Source organism: Lethenteron reissneri, chromosome 12 (assembly GCF_015708825.2).
Source record: "Lethenteron reissneri isolate LAM-NWPU_2019-01 chromosome 12, ASM1570882v1, whole genome shotgun sequence".
Classification (NCBI taxonomy): domain Eukaryota; kingdom Metazoa; phylum Chordata; class Hyperoartia; order Petromyzontiformes; family Petromyzontidae; genus Lethenteron; species Lethenteron reissneri.
The window spans coordinates 2,480,347-2,500,910 of NC_083790.1; the positions used below are offsets into that span (position 1 = coordinate 2,480,347).

General features: G+C 47.8%; 1 protein-coding gene across 1 annotated transcript in view; it reads right to left on the reverse strand.

The window, feature by feature from the left end:
• LOC133341747 (guanine nucleotide exchange factor VAV3-like) overlaps window positions 1-16,901 on the reverse strand; it is a 53,699-nt gene extending 36,798 nt beyond the window's left edge. Inside the window, exons 1-5 of the mRNA XM_061550421.1 lie at window positions 16,664-16,901; window positions 13,778-13,998; window positions 6,567-6,683; window positions 1,318-1,376; window positions 436-501 (exon numbers count right to left, since the gene is read on the reverse strand). Coding sequence (XP_061406405.1) covers window positions 436-501; window positions 1,318-1,376; window positions 6,567-6,683; window positions 13,778-13,993 — 458 coding nt within the window. The 5' untranslated portion in view covers window positions 13,994-13,998; window positions 16,664-16,901. The remainder of the gene's footprint in view (window positions 1-435; window positions 502-1,317; window positions 1,377-6,566; window positions 6,684-13,777; window positions 13,999-16,663) is intronic.
• Window positions 16,902-20,564: the final 3,663 nt, after the last annotated feature.

Below are 20,564 nucleotides of genomic sequence, written 5' to 3' on the forward strand. Positions count from 1 at the left end.
CCCCCCAATGTTGACTCCATGGCTACGGCCTTGACAACTACGTATATTGCTGCACTGACCTCTGCTGGGCCACGCAGAGGAATCCGCCTACAACAACCTATTTGTGCACGGTGGTCGCCCATCCAAGCACAATCCAGAGTCAAACCTGCTTAGCTTCGGCAAGAGGTCATTAGGTCATAGGTGATTTAAAAAAAATCTATTACGGATGAAAGAGGAATAAAACATCGCACACGTCCCTCGAATGCCCTCGCGTGTTGTCACGCAAAAAAAAACCCGCAACTGACAGTTGGGGGAAATGACTCGGAGTCCACGTCTCGCGACAACCACGTCAAACGTCTCCCCGATCACGAGGCTCCTGTTGCAGTTTTAGAAGTGAGAAGGACGAGAAAGAGGAGGACGGGTTCTGAGAAGCCGAGAGCGTGGCAAATTACTCACTCGGCCATCTCCTCCAGGCTGTGATAGATGTCTTCGTCATCTTCCAGGTCCTGGCTGGGAAATCCACTGCGGAAGGGAGCGTGGGCGACGAGACAGAGACAATTTCAAAATCGCGGCGGCGTCTTTTTTTCCCGCTCGGTCTTTTTTGCGCAACGGACCCCCGTCCCCTGTGCCGCCGGAATAACGACGAGAGACCCGAGACTGGCGGGTTGCCGCGTGAGCGCACGCGTTCGTGACGACGCAGGGGAAAGCTGGGGGTGACGCGGGCTTCTCACGGTCATCGTCAACCGTGACGCTTCTCAGAGCTGTGCAATCGCCCCGTGACAATTTTTGCCCCATTTGGGGCGAGAGAGGTAGCGTGTGTCGCGGAACGTAAATCCGAGATAGTGAAATATTTCCTCCGTTTGTTGTTTATCGTTTGAATACCATTTTTGGTAATTTTTTTTGGAGGGGAGGGGGGTGAGAGGGAGGGGGGGACGTCTCCAAACGTCACTTCGAATAACTTCGGTGAGTGCGCATCTCCCATCCGACTCACCGTCCAATTATAACGTTACTGCGTTCTTAATGCCCGTCTCCGTTTAGCTGTTACGTGTTCCTCAATGTTTGTATTAACGGCCTGTAACAGCTGTGGCACACGGGTTTTCTATAAACAAGTCGCCTTTGTCCAGAATCTGTTTCATGAGATATAATGTGCCACTGATGTCAGCTGTAGCTGAGAAAATTGTTCAGGCTGCTGGGTTCTTAGCCCAGTTCGCTAAACGCTGCATCAGCATTCGGTCCGACTTAATAAATGAGAAATCGATTATGATGATGATGATGCTGATGATTCAGGTCAGGGTTCGTGGTACTGTTCGGGTTCGAGGTTGCGATAGCCATTCCTACCCGATGCCTTTTTTCTGCACCACAGCAGAGTACGAGAGCTTGGAGAGTGCGTTGATCACCTGTCAACACACGGGGCACACATGGGGTACGCACAGGGTACATATACGAGCACACACGTGGAACACACGTGGAACACGCAGTGTACACACAGGGTAAATACGGGGTAGATACGGGGTACACAGAGTTAGCAATTCCCACTTAGTCAATTGAATCATAAAGTCCACATTCATTTCTGCTCAGTGATAAATTATCTCAATACAGCTTGAGATCATTTGAGGGGTATGGGAAGGGGCAGCCTAATAGCATGGGGGGGGGGGCTGGGAGGGCAGAGCCCGCCTCCTGACAGGTCAGTCCCCCCCCCCCCCCCCCCACGTTCTAAATTCTTACTGGTACAATATCTACATAGCGGAAGAGAGCCGGAGCAGAACGCACGTTGGACAAAAGCAGACGGCATCCGTTCAAGGTTTGACGTTGTGCCGTGCCCCCCTCTGTATTATTTAATGCCCCCCTACCCCCATCGCCCGCCATCTCTCCCATCCACCTCGAAACAATTCTGCTGTGGTGGCGGCGCTTGGAAGGGAAAGGGAATTTGAGGACCTCCGGTCAGAGCTATCTGTTCATTCTAAAATGACCCACATTTGTCGATCGCACCGCCAAGTTAAGGCCTCCTCCCGTTCGGCATCGGCCGCGAGGATTGTGCCACGGCCGGTGCTGAAGGGGCGCCAATGCACCGGTTCGGATATCAATCGCCACCGATGCGAGCCGAGGAGGGAAATGAACTGCCACGTTCGTTGCGAAGGGCGCGCTAACCGGCTGCGCAATCACCTCGTTCCACACAAAAAATGAGCCGCCCGTTGTTCCGTCTGGAACAATCACCACACTCGCAGCGGTTCTATGGATTGTTGTGATTTGGGAGCTGCAATTATATGTTTATCGACCAGATTGCACTTTTTCCCACTTATTTAGCTTTTCCCATCGCTCCGTTCAACTGGATGTAAAATCAGCATCTCGTTTGCATATCATTTGCGTGCGCGGTAAGTGGTCAATTCGCCAACGCGCGATTGGAAGCATCGCGCCATGCAAGCGCATGGCGCTTGCCATCACCAAGTCACACTGGCCAGCGGGGTGAAGTATGGTCAAATAAATCCACGTGACCAACATGGGGCGGAGAACACTTCATTCGAAAGTGGATTGACGAATGGCTGAAAAGAATAACATTCTTTGAATCGGTTTTAATAAATAAAAATAATAAAGAGTTCCAGCTTGGTTCCTCTCTGTATACATCTGTGGAAAAAAACATGCGGCTGGACATGAGCTGTGACACGCACGCACGCGCCTGCAGTAAATGTGAGAATGGGTCACGGGTTTCATGCACATCTATGATTAGTGCAGCGGCGAGCTGGAGGAATGAGGCTCTTCCCAGAAACCAGCTTCCCTTCCTTGCCCCCAGCAGGGCCAGTTAGGAGCAGACGTCGAGTTGCCCAATGACATTTCCTCTCAACGCCTCCCTCAAGGCTGCAACTCCTGACAGAGCCGAGTCAGCGGCTCCCCGCTCTGTCGTGCGCGGGTTGGGTAGTGGCAGTTCGGTGCATCGACGGTGGAAATTTCACATCCCATCCGGTGGGGACCAGTGTCTAATTTTCAATGCCATAGTTGATTTCCCTAAAGTGGTACTAATTTAATCAAGCAGCAGGGATGATGATGATGGGCTGGGTGACCTCTCTTCTCACCCCCTCTCGCCCCCCGCCACCTCCCCTGATTAGAACCAGAAGGTCAAAATCGGTCCACATTGTGCTTCGTAAAACAAGTCTGCTGAATAATATTAGTTGGGAAAGCCAGTAGGCTAATGGACTAAGAAATAATACTGCATATGTATGAATGTTATCTATATGTGGAGATAGTGCGGAGTTGTGCTTATACTTTATTTTAAGAACATCACAAGTTGGGTTTCGATTGCAACGCACATCATCAGCGAAATTATTGTCTTCAACTTGCACTATTATTTATTTTATGTCCCCTTAGGGGTGTCCTCAATGCAATCTCCCAATGCAGGATGCGACCGTTTAATAGGCTACGTTTCCACGCTCCCCCGATGTATATAAATTATTTTTTTGCATTTGCCTTTTCAGCAGCAAGCGGCAAGAGCCGATGACTAAGTACGAAGCAAATAAAGGATCTGTGACTCGATGAAACAAAAAAAAACAGCCGTGAGGGCGGTGCGTATGCTGCCGCTTTAAAAACCGCAGTGAGCCCGCGGAGGCGAGGCGGCAGCGGAAGTTGATCCTGGGTTTTTTTTTCTGTGTTGCTCTCTTATCAGTCTCTCGCCAAGGCCCGGCAGGCTTCCTGATTCGTGAAAGTCATTTAAAATAAGGGAAACTTGAATTACGGCGAAGTTTGTGGGCCGCGAAATGTATGGGGCCAATGCAAACGCTCCAGCTGGAATTCTGGCAGATGGGCATTTTTCATTCCTTTCATCACACGTTCCAAATAGGGATGAAAGCATCAATGCAATCACTCCTTCTGTCTGTTTCTGCAAAGGGATGGGTGGGGGGGTAACGCTCGTAAAGCTGACCCAATATGAGCTGAACTTTAGAATATGGTTGTGTTGCTATTAGGGACTTACTCGATAGAAAACCAGCCAAACTGATCAAAGGCACCGCCCAAAACTTAAACTCACAAACCAGAGCAAAGGAGACTACGGAATTAGCAAAGAACAAAATGGCATTTGTCTTGGCAGTTACCCATCAGCTTCTATACCTCTAATTGAATACCTGCAAAGACAAGACGTATGCATTTTGCTGACGTGTTTAAACAATCTTGCATGGTTCAGCTGCCTAAACGTTGGCAAAAATACCGAGTATTTTCCCAGGAAAGGATAAGGTTGGACTATGACAACGGTTTCAATGGGACACACCTTGCTGATATGATGTAAATAAAATCAAAACCAGTCTAATCTTGCCTGAATTTTTTTAAACCCGATATGCTACTCAGAAGCTTTCATCTTGAACGCCCAAAGGCTGGTAAATGAAACATTATTAATTTGCATTTTATTTTTAATTGAATACCTCACCCAGTGCGATCGCTTGCAAGAGGGAGGAAACCCGATGACCCAGAGAACAGCCCAGCACCGTGGCGTACGGCGCTGCCACCTCCTAACGCACAACTTGCGGCCCCACGCCTATAACACCTGGCAAGCGCTGCTGGGTGCCCTTCCAACTTGCTAATCGGGCTCAATTCTACTTAGCTTCCAAGATCCGATGAGATTGGGTGCATTCAGGGATATTTAATGCGGGCCAATATTTTTTTTATTTTCTAAGTAATTGTTGCCGATTTAACTCAGAGATAACACGAGTCATACAAATTGTGTGATGCGCGCGCGTGTTAGTGGTGAAGTGTTTCGCGCAAAACCCGAATAACATGAGTGGCAATTGGTATCTGAACTTTCCGGGGCCTTCCTCTCGGTTGATTTTGCCATAAAATAGAACTTGGTGCTGCGTGTAAACAGCAGCAACGGGGAGACTAATGATGATGCCTGTGCACAACGCAGGCCAGATGACCCCTCTGTGTGGCTGTTCAGCCATAATAGGTGCTCGCCACAACAGTCGGCATGGCTAAACATGGGACATTTGTCTTTGTGTGCAAGCACGTGGGGAGTGATGGTGCAGCGGTTAGCACACTACGCTATGAACCCAGCCACCCCAGTTCGATTCCCACTCATGGGCCTCCTCCCCTAGGTCAACTCAGCCTCATATGAGTACCTGATGCGGTATGTCAACAGCACGTGCCCCAACAGTCTGTTAAGGCTACATGGGGAATGTGTGCAAGCACACGCGTGTCTCGTTTCTTCCTCCTACATTTAGGGTGTTACAGTCTCAGCGAGTGGAGGGGTGAAGTGGTAGTGGAGTGGTTAGCGCGTTGCCCTATGGTGCCGGAGACCTGAGTTCAATTCCCAGCCAGGGCTAACTTCAGCGACGAGTAACATCTCAACCGGCCTTGGACCCTCGCCCATTTCTCCAACCCAGCACGGTGAAGTACGGTCATACAACTCAATTTAGCTTCCTAAATGCCAGTGCATTTATCATTACAAACATGTCTCAGCTGCCGAATGGCAAGAGACGACGTAACTGTTTTAGAACCCCCAGTGGTGGTGTCTTATCGGTGATGGAACAAGAAGAAAAGTTTGTCTGAGCAATCACAACTTCACATGTCAGGGATTTTCCAGGTGTTTTTGTGCAAGCAAAAAGGCCATGCATGAATGACAAGTTTCCACATTCAATTCAAGTGGGCTGGCTCAGTTGCACCAATGAGACCGTGTCCCCCATGGGAGATCGCAAGCAAGATCAGTATTTGGCTAGAATGCATAAATAAATCGCGCAGCATGCTTTTAGCAGCGTTACCAGACGTGACTTCCCTCACTTGGCTCAGCTTTCCAGCCGTGTTAGTGTTAAGAAGAAGCACACTGTGTAATGCGATACATATAACAGACGTTTGTTTTAAATGGTCCACGTTGAGCCATGCCTGCATTAAAATTAATTCTAAAATATTTTAAGAGGGGAGGAAGGGGAGATGGATGGGGGAGGGGAGGGCACAGAATGGAATTTGAGGCCAACCCTCGAGACTATTGTGACTCATGGAATGTGGGCACCCATACACTGGTGCTGAACTTGAGTCATTACTGGCATCACTATCGAAGCCATGTCAAAGGGTGGCACTAATTCATCCAGCTACTGGCAGCTGGGACCAGGATTAAACCTGGGACCAGTTTAAGGGGTCCCCCGTTTTTTCCCATTCAAATTTAGAATCAACATGCGTTCAGAGTATTTGACTGCTATAAATTTCCACATTAAGATAAGCCACTTCACTGAGCTATAACTTGTGGCGGCCAGGTCACTTATGAAAAAGAGCTATGGAGCTCAGTAGACCTTACTTGGTAGAAATTTTATTTTATTTTTATTTTATTGATATTTGAGGTCTTTGTTTAAAGAATGCACGCAAGTTTGAGACACCATCATCAATCACATTGACTTTTAAAGAGAATCGTGCCTTTGGCAGGACACATCCATGGCTAGAACGACGGTGGTCGAGTCTAACGACGGAATGGCAGCCAAACGAGAGGAATCGCACCCGAGAGGTGGGTTAAATCAACTCGCGTCCATGTGTCCAGGTGGTCTGCTACATCGTAAGATTTTTTTTATCCGGTGGTGAATTGACCATGATCAGGGGTCGGCAACCAAAGGTGCTCGTCTTACCTTTGCGAAATCCCGCACTTCGAAGAGGTCGAACGGGTCAAAGAGCTCAGCGTGGTGCATCCCGAATCTGTTGACGCAGGTGTTGATGAACATGCGGATGTTCCTCAAGCACAGGAACTGTGGGAGGAGCGGTTGGGAGAATGGTGGGGAAGAACAGCCGCACGCTCGGACGTCAAGTTCATAAAAACGCAATGCGTGAATATTGCTACGTACATTACACACACACACACATATATATAAATGCACATACACGAATAATATTTAACTTAAATGGTCGCAGTGCAAAATAATCATTTGCAGCCCGTGCATGTTCCCCGTATACACCAACCTGCGTTGACCGGTACGGTAGAGTATGGTGAAATAACCTCCACGACCCGCACATGCGTATACTAAGCCAAAGATCCCCCGTATAGCCTTCGCAGACTATTGGGGCAACTTGCGGCCCCACACCCGGCCACCTTTGTCTCCAAAGTGGCGATGTTTACACACCGCACGAGGTTCTCATTTGAGGCTGAGTCTACCTAGGGGAGGTCCAAGGCCCAGTTCAGATAATCGTCACTGGTGGCTGTGAGTGGGAATTGATCCCCTGTTGCAGGGTTTGTAGCGCAGTTCCGCTAACCACTACATGACCACTCCCCACACATACATACATCCACACAGACTCTTTCAAACATCTACACAGAGATACTATCTCACGGTAGCGAGGAGATGTTTATCTCCCTCGCCGACAACTACCCTGACGATGCCTATATATTCGGAGTATTCAACATGAATGGAAGAATCCATGAGTGACGTTAATGGGAGCAATAGCCGTGGTCGTAGCGATGGCCTCATGCCTTTGTCAATTATTGGATGGTAGCAGTTCGGTGCAGAGAATTCCAAAGCAGCTCAGCAAGGAGGCATCAAATTCGTGTTATTTATTAGAAAATTTGAATTAATATTTATTATAACTAAAATACGGAAGTTAAAACTTACAGGACATTCAGATCTGTCTTTACCGATAACTTTTGTTACAGTATAATATTAGATATACATACATATGCATTCAGACATTGTTAAGAGATGCATTGTGTAGAGAGTAATGAGGTGGGGGGCATGTTTTCCACTGTTGCAGATCACGTTAGCTGCAGATAGCAAACCCTATCCCTCTCCGCATGCGACCTGGACCGCCGGCAGAATTTTCATCGCTAACTTGACCACCTCACCGCCTTATCTCTCTTGTCGCCCACTTGGCACGTTACTTCATAACAACCAAACACATCGGTGCCCGCGAACAGAAAAATACACGCACGCCCTCGCACAAGATGCAAATCCCCCGTATAGCCTGAACAGGCTTTTCGTTCAACTGCTGTCAGCGAGCAGCACCTATGAAGACCGGCACGGCACACGAGGGGGTGGGTGGCCGGCACTATACACATCGCACCAGGTTACTCATTTGAGGCTGAGTCGACCTAGGGGAGGCCCAGGACCGGTTCAGATAATCACCAGCGCGCTAACCACCGTGCCACTGCTCCCCAACACACACACACACGCACCCACCCACATGCTCGTGAGTGCGATTCTGACTCATTTAATTCAGATTACGGGCTGAGAAAGCCTCTTCGTTTCTTTTCACTGCGAGTTGCAGCCGTCACACAGGCACACTGGTGACCCTTTAGTGTTGCACGACACTTACAGATCCTGCTTTTTGCGTTGGATTTGTTTGTCCTTCCACATGCACTTCCGGTTGGCACGGTTGGCTACGTACGGTGCGAAAAAAGTTCAATATAAATATGTACCAAAGATCCTGATCGGTACACGCGACCCCTTCTGCCGAGGCAAAAAGGTCGTGCCGTCAGTGAATTGATGTCAATGTCTTATGACCTCTACGAAATTAGAGACAGGAACACACGGCGGAGAGGGAGGCCCTCACACAGCAATGGAATCGACAAAGGGTGATGTGCATGCAACATAAGAACAATTATAGTCATAATGTATGTATGGTGAACTTCTTTTGCACCGTACTTAGCCAACCGTGCTAACCGGACATGCGGGGGAGGACAACAAACTAAACACACAAAGCAGTTCTATAGAAACTAGTTTTCAATCTAAATGTAAATGTGCATTAGCTCCCAGTGACTTCCGAATATCCGAAGGAAGAACGTTCCAGAAACTGCGCGATGTGGCGACTGTCTTTGTTTGATGGTTAGCCAAAAAACAAGTGACAATGATCATTTACAGCCCGTGTATCAATCCACTGTTGCACAGCAGCATCAGTCACGGGGGTTTGTTTGACCCTACTTCACCACGCTGGTCAGTGCCTGGGTTGGTGAAGGTGGGCGGTGTGTCCAGAACCAGCGCGGACATCACTCGCCACTGATGTGAGCCGTGGCTGGGATTCACATTAGGTCACCGGGTATCACGAGTACAGCAATTTACCCGCACAATTGGAGCGACAAGATCAACTCGTGCGGCGTGTTGCATTCGTGAGGCCGCGAGAGATGGCGACGGCTCGGAGAGGCCCTCATCCAGCAGTGCATAGAGCACGGCTGACGATGTACATGGGCGTAGATCAATACCCGGCGTGTATTGATCCACACGGCAGCTATCACAGTGAATTAGCCAAAAGCAAGCTTTCAAGTAGCCTGTCAGATGCACATTGTGGAGACAAACGTCCTCCGTTATTTTCCGCTTTTGCCGACCCACAGCTGGGGCTGGAGACTTGGGTATGACAGCTTCACAGCACTTTGGGTTCTCCCAGCTCAAATCAAAACATCCATCTCCCTGAGAAGATTCGCGCGAGTGAAACGACAGAGGCATTTCGTACAAGAATCGGTTTTAACTGCGTCGTGCTAACGAGTTATTTCCAGAAAATGTAATGACCGCTGCCGAGACGTAAATTACACGCACACTTAGCCACGGGTCTACCTAGCAAATGAAGCAATTTCTGCAATGGATTCTGTGCGTATGAAGTTAATGGGTCTTTAATTTCGTGCTAAGCCTGGATTAGCAACAATGCATCGCAATGCCTGAGTGTTTTGTTCATTGTTCTTCAATGCGACAAAGGATTCACACAACGCACTCCTTGTGACTGCCTCGTGAAATGGTGATGTAAAAAAAGAGAACACATTGGTTGATACATTTTGACTCTGACCTGATATCAGTAAACATTTCGTATTTATACGAACCGTGCGTGTCAGTAAAATGATCTATGTAAGTGTGTGGTCAATGCCCAGCACAGTATAAACATTCAGTGCATTTGATGATACAGTGTTGGCAGTGGTGTACGAGCACAATAAAACAACAACACAACGTGGATGTTGGCCTGCGTGGTGTGGGCCATGCAGTACTTCGCAGTGCCAGGACTAAGCTAGTGCATGGCCTGTAGCATATGTTATAAAGGGGCCCTATATAAAAACACATAAATACTTAAAACACAGATGTTTTACTTGCATTGTAAAGTTATTGTATTTTTTCATTTCGTATACAGCCAGATAATACGAAAAATCGCTAACCTTAAAGGCAGTATAGTACTATAGTAATAGAGCAAGTGCAGAATCACTGAACCAGAATTGATAGCTTGAAAGCATTTAGCGCGGGGCATTTTAAAGTGCGGAGCCTGTAGCTACATCTGTAGCTACTTTTGCTACTAAAATAATCTGGCACTGATACTTCGGCAAAACCCGGTAGGCTTTAGCACCACACTCCACGAGGGGTGAATTACTTGGTTCACTGACGAAGGGGATGTCGTTATGTGTAAGCATTCAACGTTAAAGAGTAGAACAATGTGAAACTTGGGGCTAACCATGCCCGAGGAATGAACCAAATGTACTGCCACACCATAATGTATGAGGGTTCAAAATTGCTTATAATTTTTTTCGGACTTTTCGAGTTGTGAGCGTAAAAAAAGGCAACTGCTGTTTCACTAGAATTCAACAACAATCACTGAAACCACAATCATCCATACAATGTACTGGACGCGCACAGTGATACGCAAAGCATACGGAATGCTAAGGACATGCTTAACATTGAAGTACTCTTACGCATTACAAGTCGTGGGCATTTCACCACTTTTGAAACCCCGTGCCGTATATGGAGTGGTGCATTGGCGTGTTGGTTCGTGGTTAGCGCACGATGCTATGAACCCGGCGTTCAGAGTTTAATTCCCTGCCATGGCGAACATAAGTGGTGAGCAATGTCTAAATCGGCCCCCTTCTGCCCCCCTCACTTAACCCACACCCACCAGGATCGCGACGTATCGTCTAAAAATCCCTATGACTGATACGGTGTCGAGAAGGCTTCATCCACCAATGGATTGACAGAGCACTTTAAGTAATCCTTATTTAATATAAAGCATTTAACAATTCACCTACCCTAGCACACGAACTCAACGAATTGTCATGATTAAGGATAGGCATTCAATTTGAGAATCAATTATATTATTGTTACACTTAGACTCTACACTGTGTCCGTCAATCCTGAAGAAGCATTGAGATTCATAATTTTGGTAAAATTAATGCAAGTGCTTTTTAAATCCTGTATGATGTGAAGGCCCATATGTTCTAAATACAAAAAATAGGTCTTATTACTTCCGTAATCAAATTTAATGCAACGCTTTTTTTTCATCCACACTGAATTTGCCTTGTACCCATGATACCCATGTACTGCACTGTTTATCGATATTTTCTCCCATCGTTGTTGTTTGTATCTGAGGTCTCCCTTGAAAAAATTAAAATATTCAGGCTCGCTTGGTCACAAGAATGAGGATGTGCGTGCACTTATTTGTTGTTAAAATGCTGCGACATCTCAAATGGACTTGAGAATATCCAGGAAATTCAAACATGCACATAAATAGGTATGTATGTTGAACTTCTTTCACACCGTACGTAGCCAACCATGCTAATCAGAGTTGCGGGGGAAAGGACAACAAACTAAAGACATCCATAATCGAGGTTTTTTTACGCGATTTAACCCAACAAAACCTCTACTATGGATAATATTCGTCGCGAAAGCCTACGTGTTGAACAAACTAAACACACACGTGTTACATTTTGATTTAAAGCTTTCGTGACTGCAGGGATTCATATTCTTGGTTCTTTCGGTAAAGTCACGTAGAAGGGAAATAATAAAATAATGCAATAAAGTTATATAAATATTTTTATTTAAATATATAAACATTTTTTTATTTTATTATTCCCTTCTACGTGACTTTACCAAAAGAACCAAGAATACACACGTGTTTGTAATAATCTCTCAGAAGAGATCAAGGGGGGAAGAATAGAGGGAGCAATGGTATCAACGTGGGATGAACACCACCAAAGCGGGAACACAGCGGCGTGTTCAGCCAACAGTCAGCAAAGAGTCTCAGCACCAGCAGGGCCCCAGGGAAATCCAGAAAACGCAACAGAACCAAAAAAGCCCGCGGGCCCCCCCCCTCCCCCAGGCCACGAAGCCAACAGCCCACACGACCACCACCACTCGCCGGCATCAAGCACAACCCACCGCCGCTACCAACCAACCACAACCCTCCCCAACCACCACCGCTACCAACGCGATCATTATTTTGTACACTTGTGCATTCGCGCCATATTTAATAGCGCGAGGCTGTCGCGAAGGCGCTGCGTTTCACGGACTGCGGTCTGCAGGAGTTTCACGGTGGTGGTGGGGGGGGGCGGTCGAAGTTGCTGAGGGTAATTTGTGGGGTCACTCTTCGAACTTGTCAAATTTGGGTCCGCGATTCTGGCACACGCGCCACATTTCGAATGATGTCAGGTGATCTTGAACATTCTCCGTGAAGCGGGCGACGCGCGGTATTTCACGGTCAACGCACCCGCCGTAGTAACCGGGGTGGCCTGTCGGGTTCGAACCGCGAACCTCTCCAGCAAGTGGCGAACGCTCGACCGCTGGGCCATGTCGCTGCCCCGATACAACTACCACGGCCCACTCGCAACCTACACCCAGCGCTACTATTAAACTATGTGAATTTTTTAAATTAAATTTTACCAGGCAATGCCCACTGAGCTATGTAGCTCTTTTTTTCAGAAACGACCTGGCCACAAATGATAGCTCAAAAAAGTTGCTTATCACGTAGAAGTTTATAGTAACCAAACACTCTAAACGCACGTTTCTAAATGCGGAGGGGAAACCCGGATAAAAATCCACACGACCACGGGGAGAGAGACACGCAAACTCCAAATATACAGCAGGGGTCAGGGTCGGGATCGAGCCCACGACCTCCTGCATAGCAGGCGAGGTAGTTGACATCTCGCCACCACGGCACCCCGATCCACCACCACTACCCACCAACACCATCCACCGCCACCACACAGCATCCACTCAATCACCATCAACCACCGCCACCAACCACCCACAACCCCACGCTGCTCCACCAAATTAGGATGCAAAATGAGTGGAGCCATTTTCTTCCTGTGGGTCGGATTGGACTTTCAATCAATTACCTTTGGCAGGCAACCACACAGCAACACACACTGCAGTCACTTCCGTAACTGCAGTGACTCAGCACGTGAACATTTTCAACTCAGGCTTGTTGTCAGATTGACAATATTCACCTCCAGTACCAGATTAGTGCAGCTTACAATGTTTGCAGTGACGATTAAATATCGTGTGCGGGCCATTTCCAAGTAGTTAGGCCTCATGTAGCCACCGGAGTCGCTACCTATCCTGCTTTTTCCCAGCATCATCCTCTTTGTCGTGGGAAATCTGAAAAACCTTCCCAGGACATTAAAAGTCCCCCGTTTTTTTGCACAGTTGCGTAATGATACACCACTCTAGCCGACGCATTACCGCGTAGCTCTCTCCTCTTCTGCTACCGCGAGACACTCTCCTTCTCGCGACCTGTGCCCGGTTTATGCACCACCTCAAAGGTGGCAACCCAAAGTGGTTGAGATTAACCTGCACCCCCCGTACGGAAAGTCTACGAACGGATTCCCTTCTGTTTAACACGTAGGCTTTCGCGACCATTATCATCACATTTTGTTGTTGGTTAGCTCCGCGTAAATACAAACGTGTCGTTGCTCTCCAACACACCAGTGTTGCTGTACTAGTAACTCATTACCACGTTCTGTTCACGTGACAAACCTTACTAATTAGCCGTGTCGGGTGGTGGCAGGTTTAACGACACATTTATATATTTACGCGCTCTAACCCCCCCAAACCTCCCCTCCCCTCTATTATAGATTCCCTTCGCCACGTGACCTGGTCGCGCCCTTCACCTGGGACATCTGCGGACGGAGGTTGATCTCCTTGAGGGGCAGGCTGCCCGGCTCGACGTTGTTGAGCAGCTGGCAGAGGAGGACCCCGTCCCGCAGCACCTGGGCGAGCTCGAACACCTGCGAGTCATCCTGCACGGCACGGTGGCTGGGGGGTAGAACCCTGCAGGCCACCAGCCACGCGGCACACTGCCGCCACAACCTGCCCTCTTCCTCCATGGCTTCTGCACGGCCGGTGGGGAGAGAGGATACGACAGGAGTGGTCCCCCCCACCACAAGGTTTCGTTAACTCCGATGAACGATCATCGACTCCTAGGCAGAGTTGAACATTCGGACGGCTCCTAGACCGAGTGTACATTTGGGCAAAGTTGTCATATTTGGGACGGAGCGCCCCGTGCCATCTTGATAAGATTTCAACATTTGACCGATGTTACAGCGCTCACTGATTCGCTCCTGTCACTTGCTCACAGGCGGTCTGTCATCTCCGTTTCACTCTTTTAGCGCTGCTACCACGGTTACCCCATACCATGGATGCCGTTCCAAATCAGGTGTCCCATATTCAAGTAATAATCCAGGAACAAAATAATTTTTTTTTACTGTTCCTATGTTTTCCACTTTATTGATTCCTCCACCCATGTTGATCACTCGATCCACCAGGCCACACTGTGTTCGACCACCACACGGCAAGTCACAACACTTATCTCTGCTTCATAATAAACTGACTTATCTCTCTGCTTCTTTCCATGCTCTGCCTCACATGGTCTTGTTTCCCGTATTCGTATAACCTCGCTAAATTGTTGTCACTTTTGAAATGACACCTTCAATTGGGCTGTTTGTTTCTGGCCATTTGGCTCTTTTGGACTTTGAGTCTGTGCTCAGCAACTGTGCTTTGTAATAACGTGGTCTAATGAGCCTCATAAGTAAGAAATTAAGGCTAATATACACATAAACACTGTACACATTAAACGTACGTTAGAAAAAAAACCACAGCCTAATAAAATAGATTAAATAAAATAGGGAATGTGTTGTGAATGATAAGCAAGCAGAAGTACAATCAATACAAACACTATTCATTAATTCATAATCAACGATTTTTGGGTTTAGATCGCGTTTATTTATAAATGTGTCGTAACCCTCCACCACCCGACACGGCCAATCAGTAAAAATGTGTCACGTTGACAAAGACAAATAGTTCACTGCTTTAGCCCACCGGTGTGTTGAAGCAACAACATTTACAATTTGAGTACGACGTTTCGCTGGTAATTGCAATCAGCATCATCGGGCAATTCGCCAGAATGGTGAGGCTCTCCTGTGTCTCCCGTTCTTATATAGAGCAGCAGCAGGGTGACGTCATCATTAACTCATCAACTCGAACTCGACGAACTTCAGTTCATTATTCATTAACTCCGCATGATAGCAATGTGTACTTGACTGACGTTTTCAACAATAAGCCGTCATTATAACATCGCCAGAGAGGGCAAACCATCTCCTAGCTAAGCTATTCGGTACAGTACTTCTAGGAACTGGACATATATCTATCCCCACGTGGTACCCGATCAAGATATACTATTGAGTCTCAGTGAGGTGCAATGTTCAGAGATTACGGTAATTACGTTACCATTATATAGTGCTACATTATTACGTACTTTATATATTAGTAATGCAATATACAGTAGTGTACGGTGTCTAACGCATATAAGCTGTTGTTATTGAGCAAGCAATGCATTTTCTAATGAGGCAGAAGTCCTAGAAAGCTAACATTTGGAAAATACTTTATTCAACCCCACGCTTATCAGGAGAATGTCTGAGATCATATCTTGTCACATTCGGACGCCACCAATAGCAGTTCCAGCAGTTCAATTAATAAAACAAAGCAGATTGAAGACACATCAAGCCCAAACAATTGGGCCATCTATTTGGTTATTTAACACACGTTGGTAACAGCATGCCACGCGCACACCACGGCGATGCGCCCGACTCCTTAACAATATCAATCCACGGCCCTTTCTATATCAACATTAAAGGGCTCCCTCCTCCACCACGCGGTGTGGGTCATAATTAGAGGTCGTTCGACGGGGGCTGGTCAGTGGGTTAAGGAGATGGGAGTAGAACCGGTTCAGATATCACTCGCTACTGATCCTGGCCGTGGCCGAGAATAAATAGAACTGAAGTTCGTCGAGTTCGTATCGCAGTGCAGCGCCAACCGCTTTACGAGCGCACGTTAAATAGCACGCGATCAAAATTATCTCCGTCAAATTACTCCCCCGCCGTATCTCTGATGAGCTCGGTTGGCTACGTACGGTGCGAAAGAAGTTCAACATGCGTGCGACAATCTTGCAAGCAGTTACATACACTTTACACATTGTTGGTGTTGATGGTCTTTGATAGGGGCAATCACAGACTACGAAGGCCGTTTGACAATCCAATGCTGGATGACAATCCACTGCTGGATGAGGGCCTGCCCTGCACCGTGCGGACCATGGTGGGTCATTTGACCATACTTCACCACGCAGGTCAATGCGGGAAGTATTCAGGATAAACACACGCACTGTATGCAGTCGTCAAAAGAACAACAACAATTATGCACGTAACAGCAAACATAGAGTAGCAATTGTTAACAAGATAATTGAGTCACATAGATATGACAATTGTGATCATGTTCGGGGCTAGATTTTGTTTCTTCTGATAATAAAATGAACAGAAGAGAGCCGAGCCACCTTAACATCTGACCAGCAACGAGAAGACACGAAGTCACGTATGGCCCCTCGGTGCGCGACGCGCTAAATAAGTGGCAGCATCGTCGAACAAATAAATGCTACACAACGTACCGTTCACGCAATCGCGTGCGAAACATTTGCGACAATGGCAATGAAACAAAAAAATTGTTACCAGGCCGGCAAAACGTTGAGTCGGAGAGGAGACGCGTCTCGATGAACAATCCGGGCGGTCTTCGTGAGGTTCTGACCCAAAGAGAAAAGCTTCAGCTCGTCGGTGCGGTCGAAGGTCAACGTGAAAGGAGGCGCAGCGGGAGAGAGAGGGGAGAGAAGGGTGGTGTATAGGGAGAGAGATAAAGTAGTTTACGTGGGTTAATCTCTCTCTGACTATGGCTCGTGTTAACGTGGGACCCCCACCCCTCCCAGCTCCTCCTGCTGTATGTAAAGAGGAAGACGCGCGTTGGTGAATTGCAACTTCCTCAAAGTAAGGCAATTAAATAAATAACGAGGGTTGACCACCACCACCACTACTACCACGCACCCACCACCCACCCACAAACCTCCCCCCCCCCCACCATTGGCAGCCCAAAGACGTGCCCTAGATTTAGCTGAGCAATCTGTATATTTGCAAGATTATAAGACGCACTGTTTTGCCAACCCCAACCTCTGTATTTTGAAATTAAAATATGGAGGGGGAGGGGGGTGGACTGGTGCTTCTAATAATCCGATTCGCGTGTGTGTCTTTGTGTATGTGGGAAGAATTCGTATGAACTTTGAGAGACACCGGGCCACACGGCTGCGAGATGTCTCTTACTCGCCACAACTTATTATAACCAAAAGCAAACGTTGAGTCGGTCTGTGTGTGTATGGGGAAAATGTTTCAAAACCTTTTTGACACCATGGGGAGGGGAGGGTGGTGTGGTGTGGTTGGGAACGCATTTTGAGGTGAGTCTTATTTTCCAGAACGTTTTATTATCCGAAAGAAGTAACCGGTAGCGCTGTGGTGTCCACTTTGGGTGGTGCCAGGGACAGAGCGGGTGAATTGGGGAAGTGAGCTTTGGGGGGCCCGGGTGGGTGGCTGGGGTTCTATCTGGCGTTTGTTACAACTAGGAAGTCACCACTCACTATTTCCCCTTTGCGCATTCATTGCACATGTACAGCACTCGTGCTAATCCACTGCTGGATGAGGGCATCTCCCTCGCCCCAGGGGGTTATAATCTACTTTGACCATACTTCACCACGCTGGTCAGTGAGTGCGCGCGGGTTGGAGAAAGCGACGGGGGGCAACACAGACGTATAGGCGCATACAAATACCGTACAACAATGTTGGTGCACTGCCTCTCTTTGCTGTTTATCACGTCGCAGCCGATAGCAACCTGTGTGTGCATGGCGGTCACCCGTCTAAAAGCACGATCTAGGCTCAAACCTGCTTAGTTTATGAATCTACAGTACATTATTCACGTGGGCACCACCACCGCGGCCACCTTTGCATCCCTTTTACTGATATTTACCTGCAAAATGCTCGATTGATACGGGGTTAGACCTCGGGGAGGTTCTGAGCAGGCCCTTGTACGCGACACTGATCCCGAAAATCGAACTTAGATTGACCGGAATTGGTGTGGCTGTGACCTGATCAATGCTGCCACCCTAACACACACACGCACACAGATTCACGTGGACAGACTGTTGCCACAGGATGGGGTAGTGTGGATGAGGCCCACACACGGCCACCGCCTTTGTCAACCTGGTGTACTTGATTTATCCCACCTTAGAGTCTTGGCCCAGAGGAAATCTGAACCACGACTTCCTGCAGCAAGCAAATAATAAAAGTAGGAATTTACAGCCCTTTCGTCGATACGCCGCTGGATGAAGGCCTCGCCATGTCGGTCACGTCGTTGTTTGGCCATACTTCACCACGCTATGGTCAGATGCTCAGTGCAGATTAGTGAAAGAGCAGTGTAGAGGGGGCGGGCGGGTGGGGGTCAGGACCGGGTCAGACAGCACTCGCCACTGATGTTGACCGTGACACGAGAATCGAAATCAGCGTGCCAGTTCCCAGCGCAGTGCGCTAACCACTGCGGGATAACACCTTGCACCCCGCTAGCTGCCTGGTTACCATCGGCTATTGGTAATTGCCTCCTTTCTGACACAATGGGTAGTCCTCGTAAACATTGTGTACGGTACAACGTCGCATATACGACCATCACGCATCCGCCCCGAGTAATTGACCACCAACACGCACCCCGTTGCAATCTTTTGTGCGCGGCATTCAACTGTTGTGCGATCACCACCGATCTCGCTCACACAATCCGCATGTGCCACAGGCCCCGCGCGCCGGCGAATAGGACACGTGACGTTTTGTGCTCCGTGCGAAGTTTGTCCAACTCGCAGAGCTCGGTGGACACTTGTCGGCAAAGCGAGGGCATTTTTGTTTTGATTTTGAGGAACCCAAAACGCCACGTTGATACAGTGTGAAACATACACTTGGCTGAGCTACGTTTCCTGTTAAAGATTATTTTTTTTTGGTTGTGGCAGTTACGGTCGTGAGAGGGTGTTTTTGATGGACTGGGACTTCATGTCAGCACAATTACCCTGTACTATATCCAGAATCTCTTCAAATGCACATCTTTGTTTCAGCGTGTTAACAGGGATCACCACAGGATACGCATTGTGTTAACATCGCCTCTAAATGTGACCGCATCTCAAGCTGCTGTGCAGATAAAGTGGATGCATTTCATCTTATAGCGGGAGGCAATCGATAAGCAGAGGAGAATGGGGGGAGTTCCCTCTGGGGAGCTTTGACGGACACGGTACAAAGGTAGAAATGTTAAAGTGTCGCCCTGCAATTCTCGTGCAGAGTGTAAATAGAAGGACAGCCTTAGAGAGCCACTCTCGAAAGCAGGGGGTGTCAAACACACGGCCCGCTGGCCAAACCCGGTCACCCAACCTTTTCCTCCGACCCACCGCATGTTATAATTTTGTACGACTTAGTTTAATTTTTTACGTTCTTTTTTTAAAGTTTTTACCGAAATGCAACCTTCATTTAAACCGAACATTGAAACGGAGGAGGGGATTTGGCACGCCCTGCCGCAAAAAAAATAATCAACTCTCTTTTCCCGCGCTTTCGGATTTTGAATCGGTAAATTAAGACCGAATTGTGCTTTTCGTTTTCATAAGACTAACTGTGTGGCCCACGGGAGGTGAATTTGAATCCAAACCGGCCCGCTGTCAGATTGAGTTTGACAACCCCGATCTAGAGGGTACAGGACATTGGCCTACACAATTCGTGGACGTCTTCAAAGAGGTGTAAGTACCCACACTTGACCCCAGCACACAACTCACCCTGCCGCTGGTCTGTGGTGCATCCCTTTATACTGCTGGGTGGACAGATAATTAAAAACATTGGCAATTTTTTTTTTCCACACCGGGAGATTGAATCGAACCGGCGACCTCCAAGCGTGCTGAAAAGGCACAGTTTCTGGAAACCCGGGTCAAAGCGCCAGATGACCTTTCTGATGTGAGGGGGGCCCTCGGACCTCGGATGCGAAGCACCCAGGGCAAAATAGTTAGAAAAATTATAGCCTTTTCAATTTTGTCTATTCTCAATGTGTCGTGTATATTGTCTTCACAGTACTATATTGTTTTTGAACGTCTTACTTATTGGGTCTGCAATGGCTTCCTTACTCGGGAAGTATCTCAAACAATATCCCCTTTTGCTCAGTCACCTCGAGACGTACTCTCTGGGAGGAGGAGGTGCAGCGTCAATAATAAATTATGAAAATGTGTGGCATGCCCAGGTGGCCGCATGCGGCAGTGACATCCCCCATTTGGTCTTCTTATTTTTCACGGCATGGGGTTACTCCCCCCCCCCCTCTCATTCTCACACTTCTGATGTGTAAAATTTTCGTGGTTTTCAGTTTTGTGTCGCAACATTTTAACCACACAACTCATGCAAATCCCAGTTCCCATTTAACCCAGGAATTACCCGCCGAGTCTCCAGGACCCTTTTTTTCTCAGGAGGGTCCCGCATACATTGAGATGTTTGTCCAATGGTCATTTTGAAAAAAGAAAAAAAA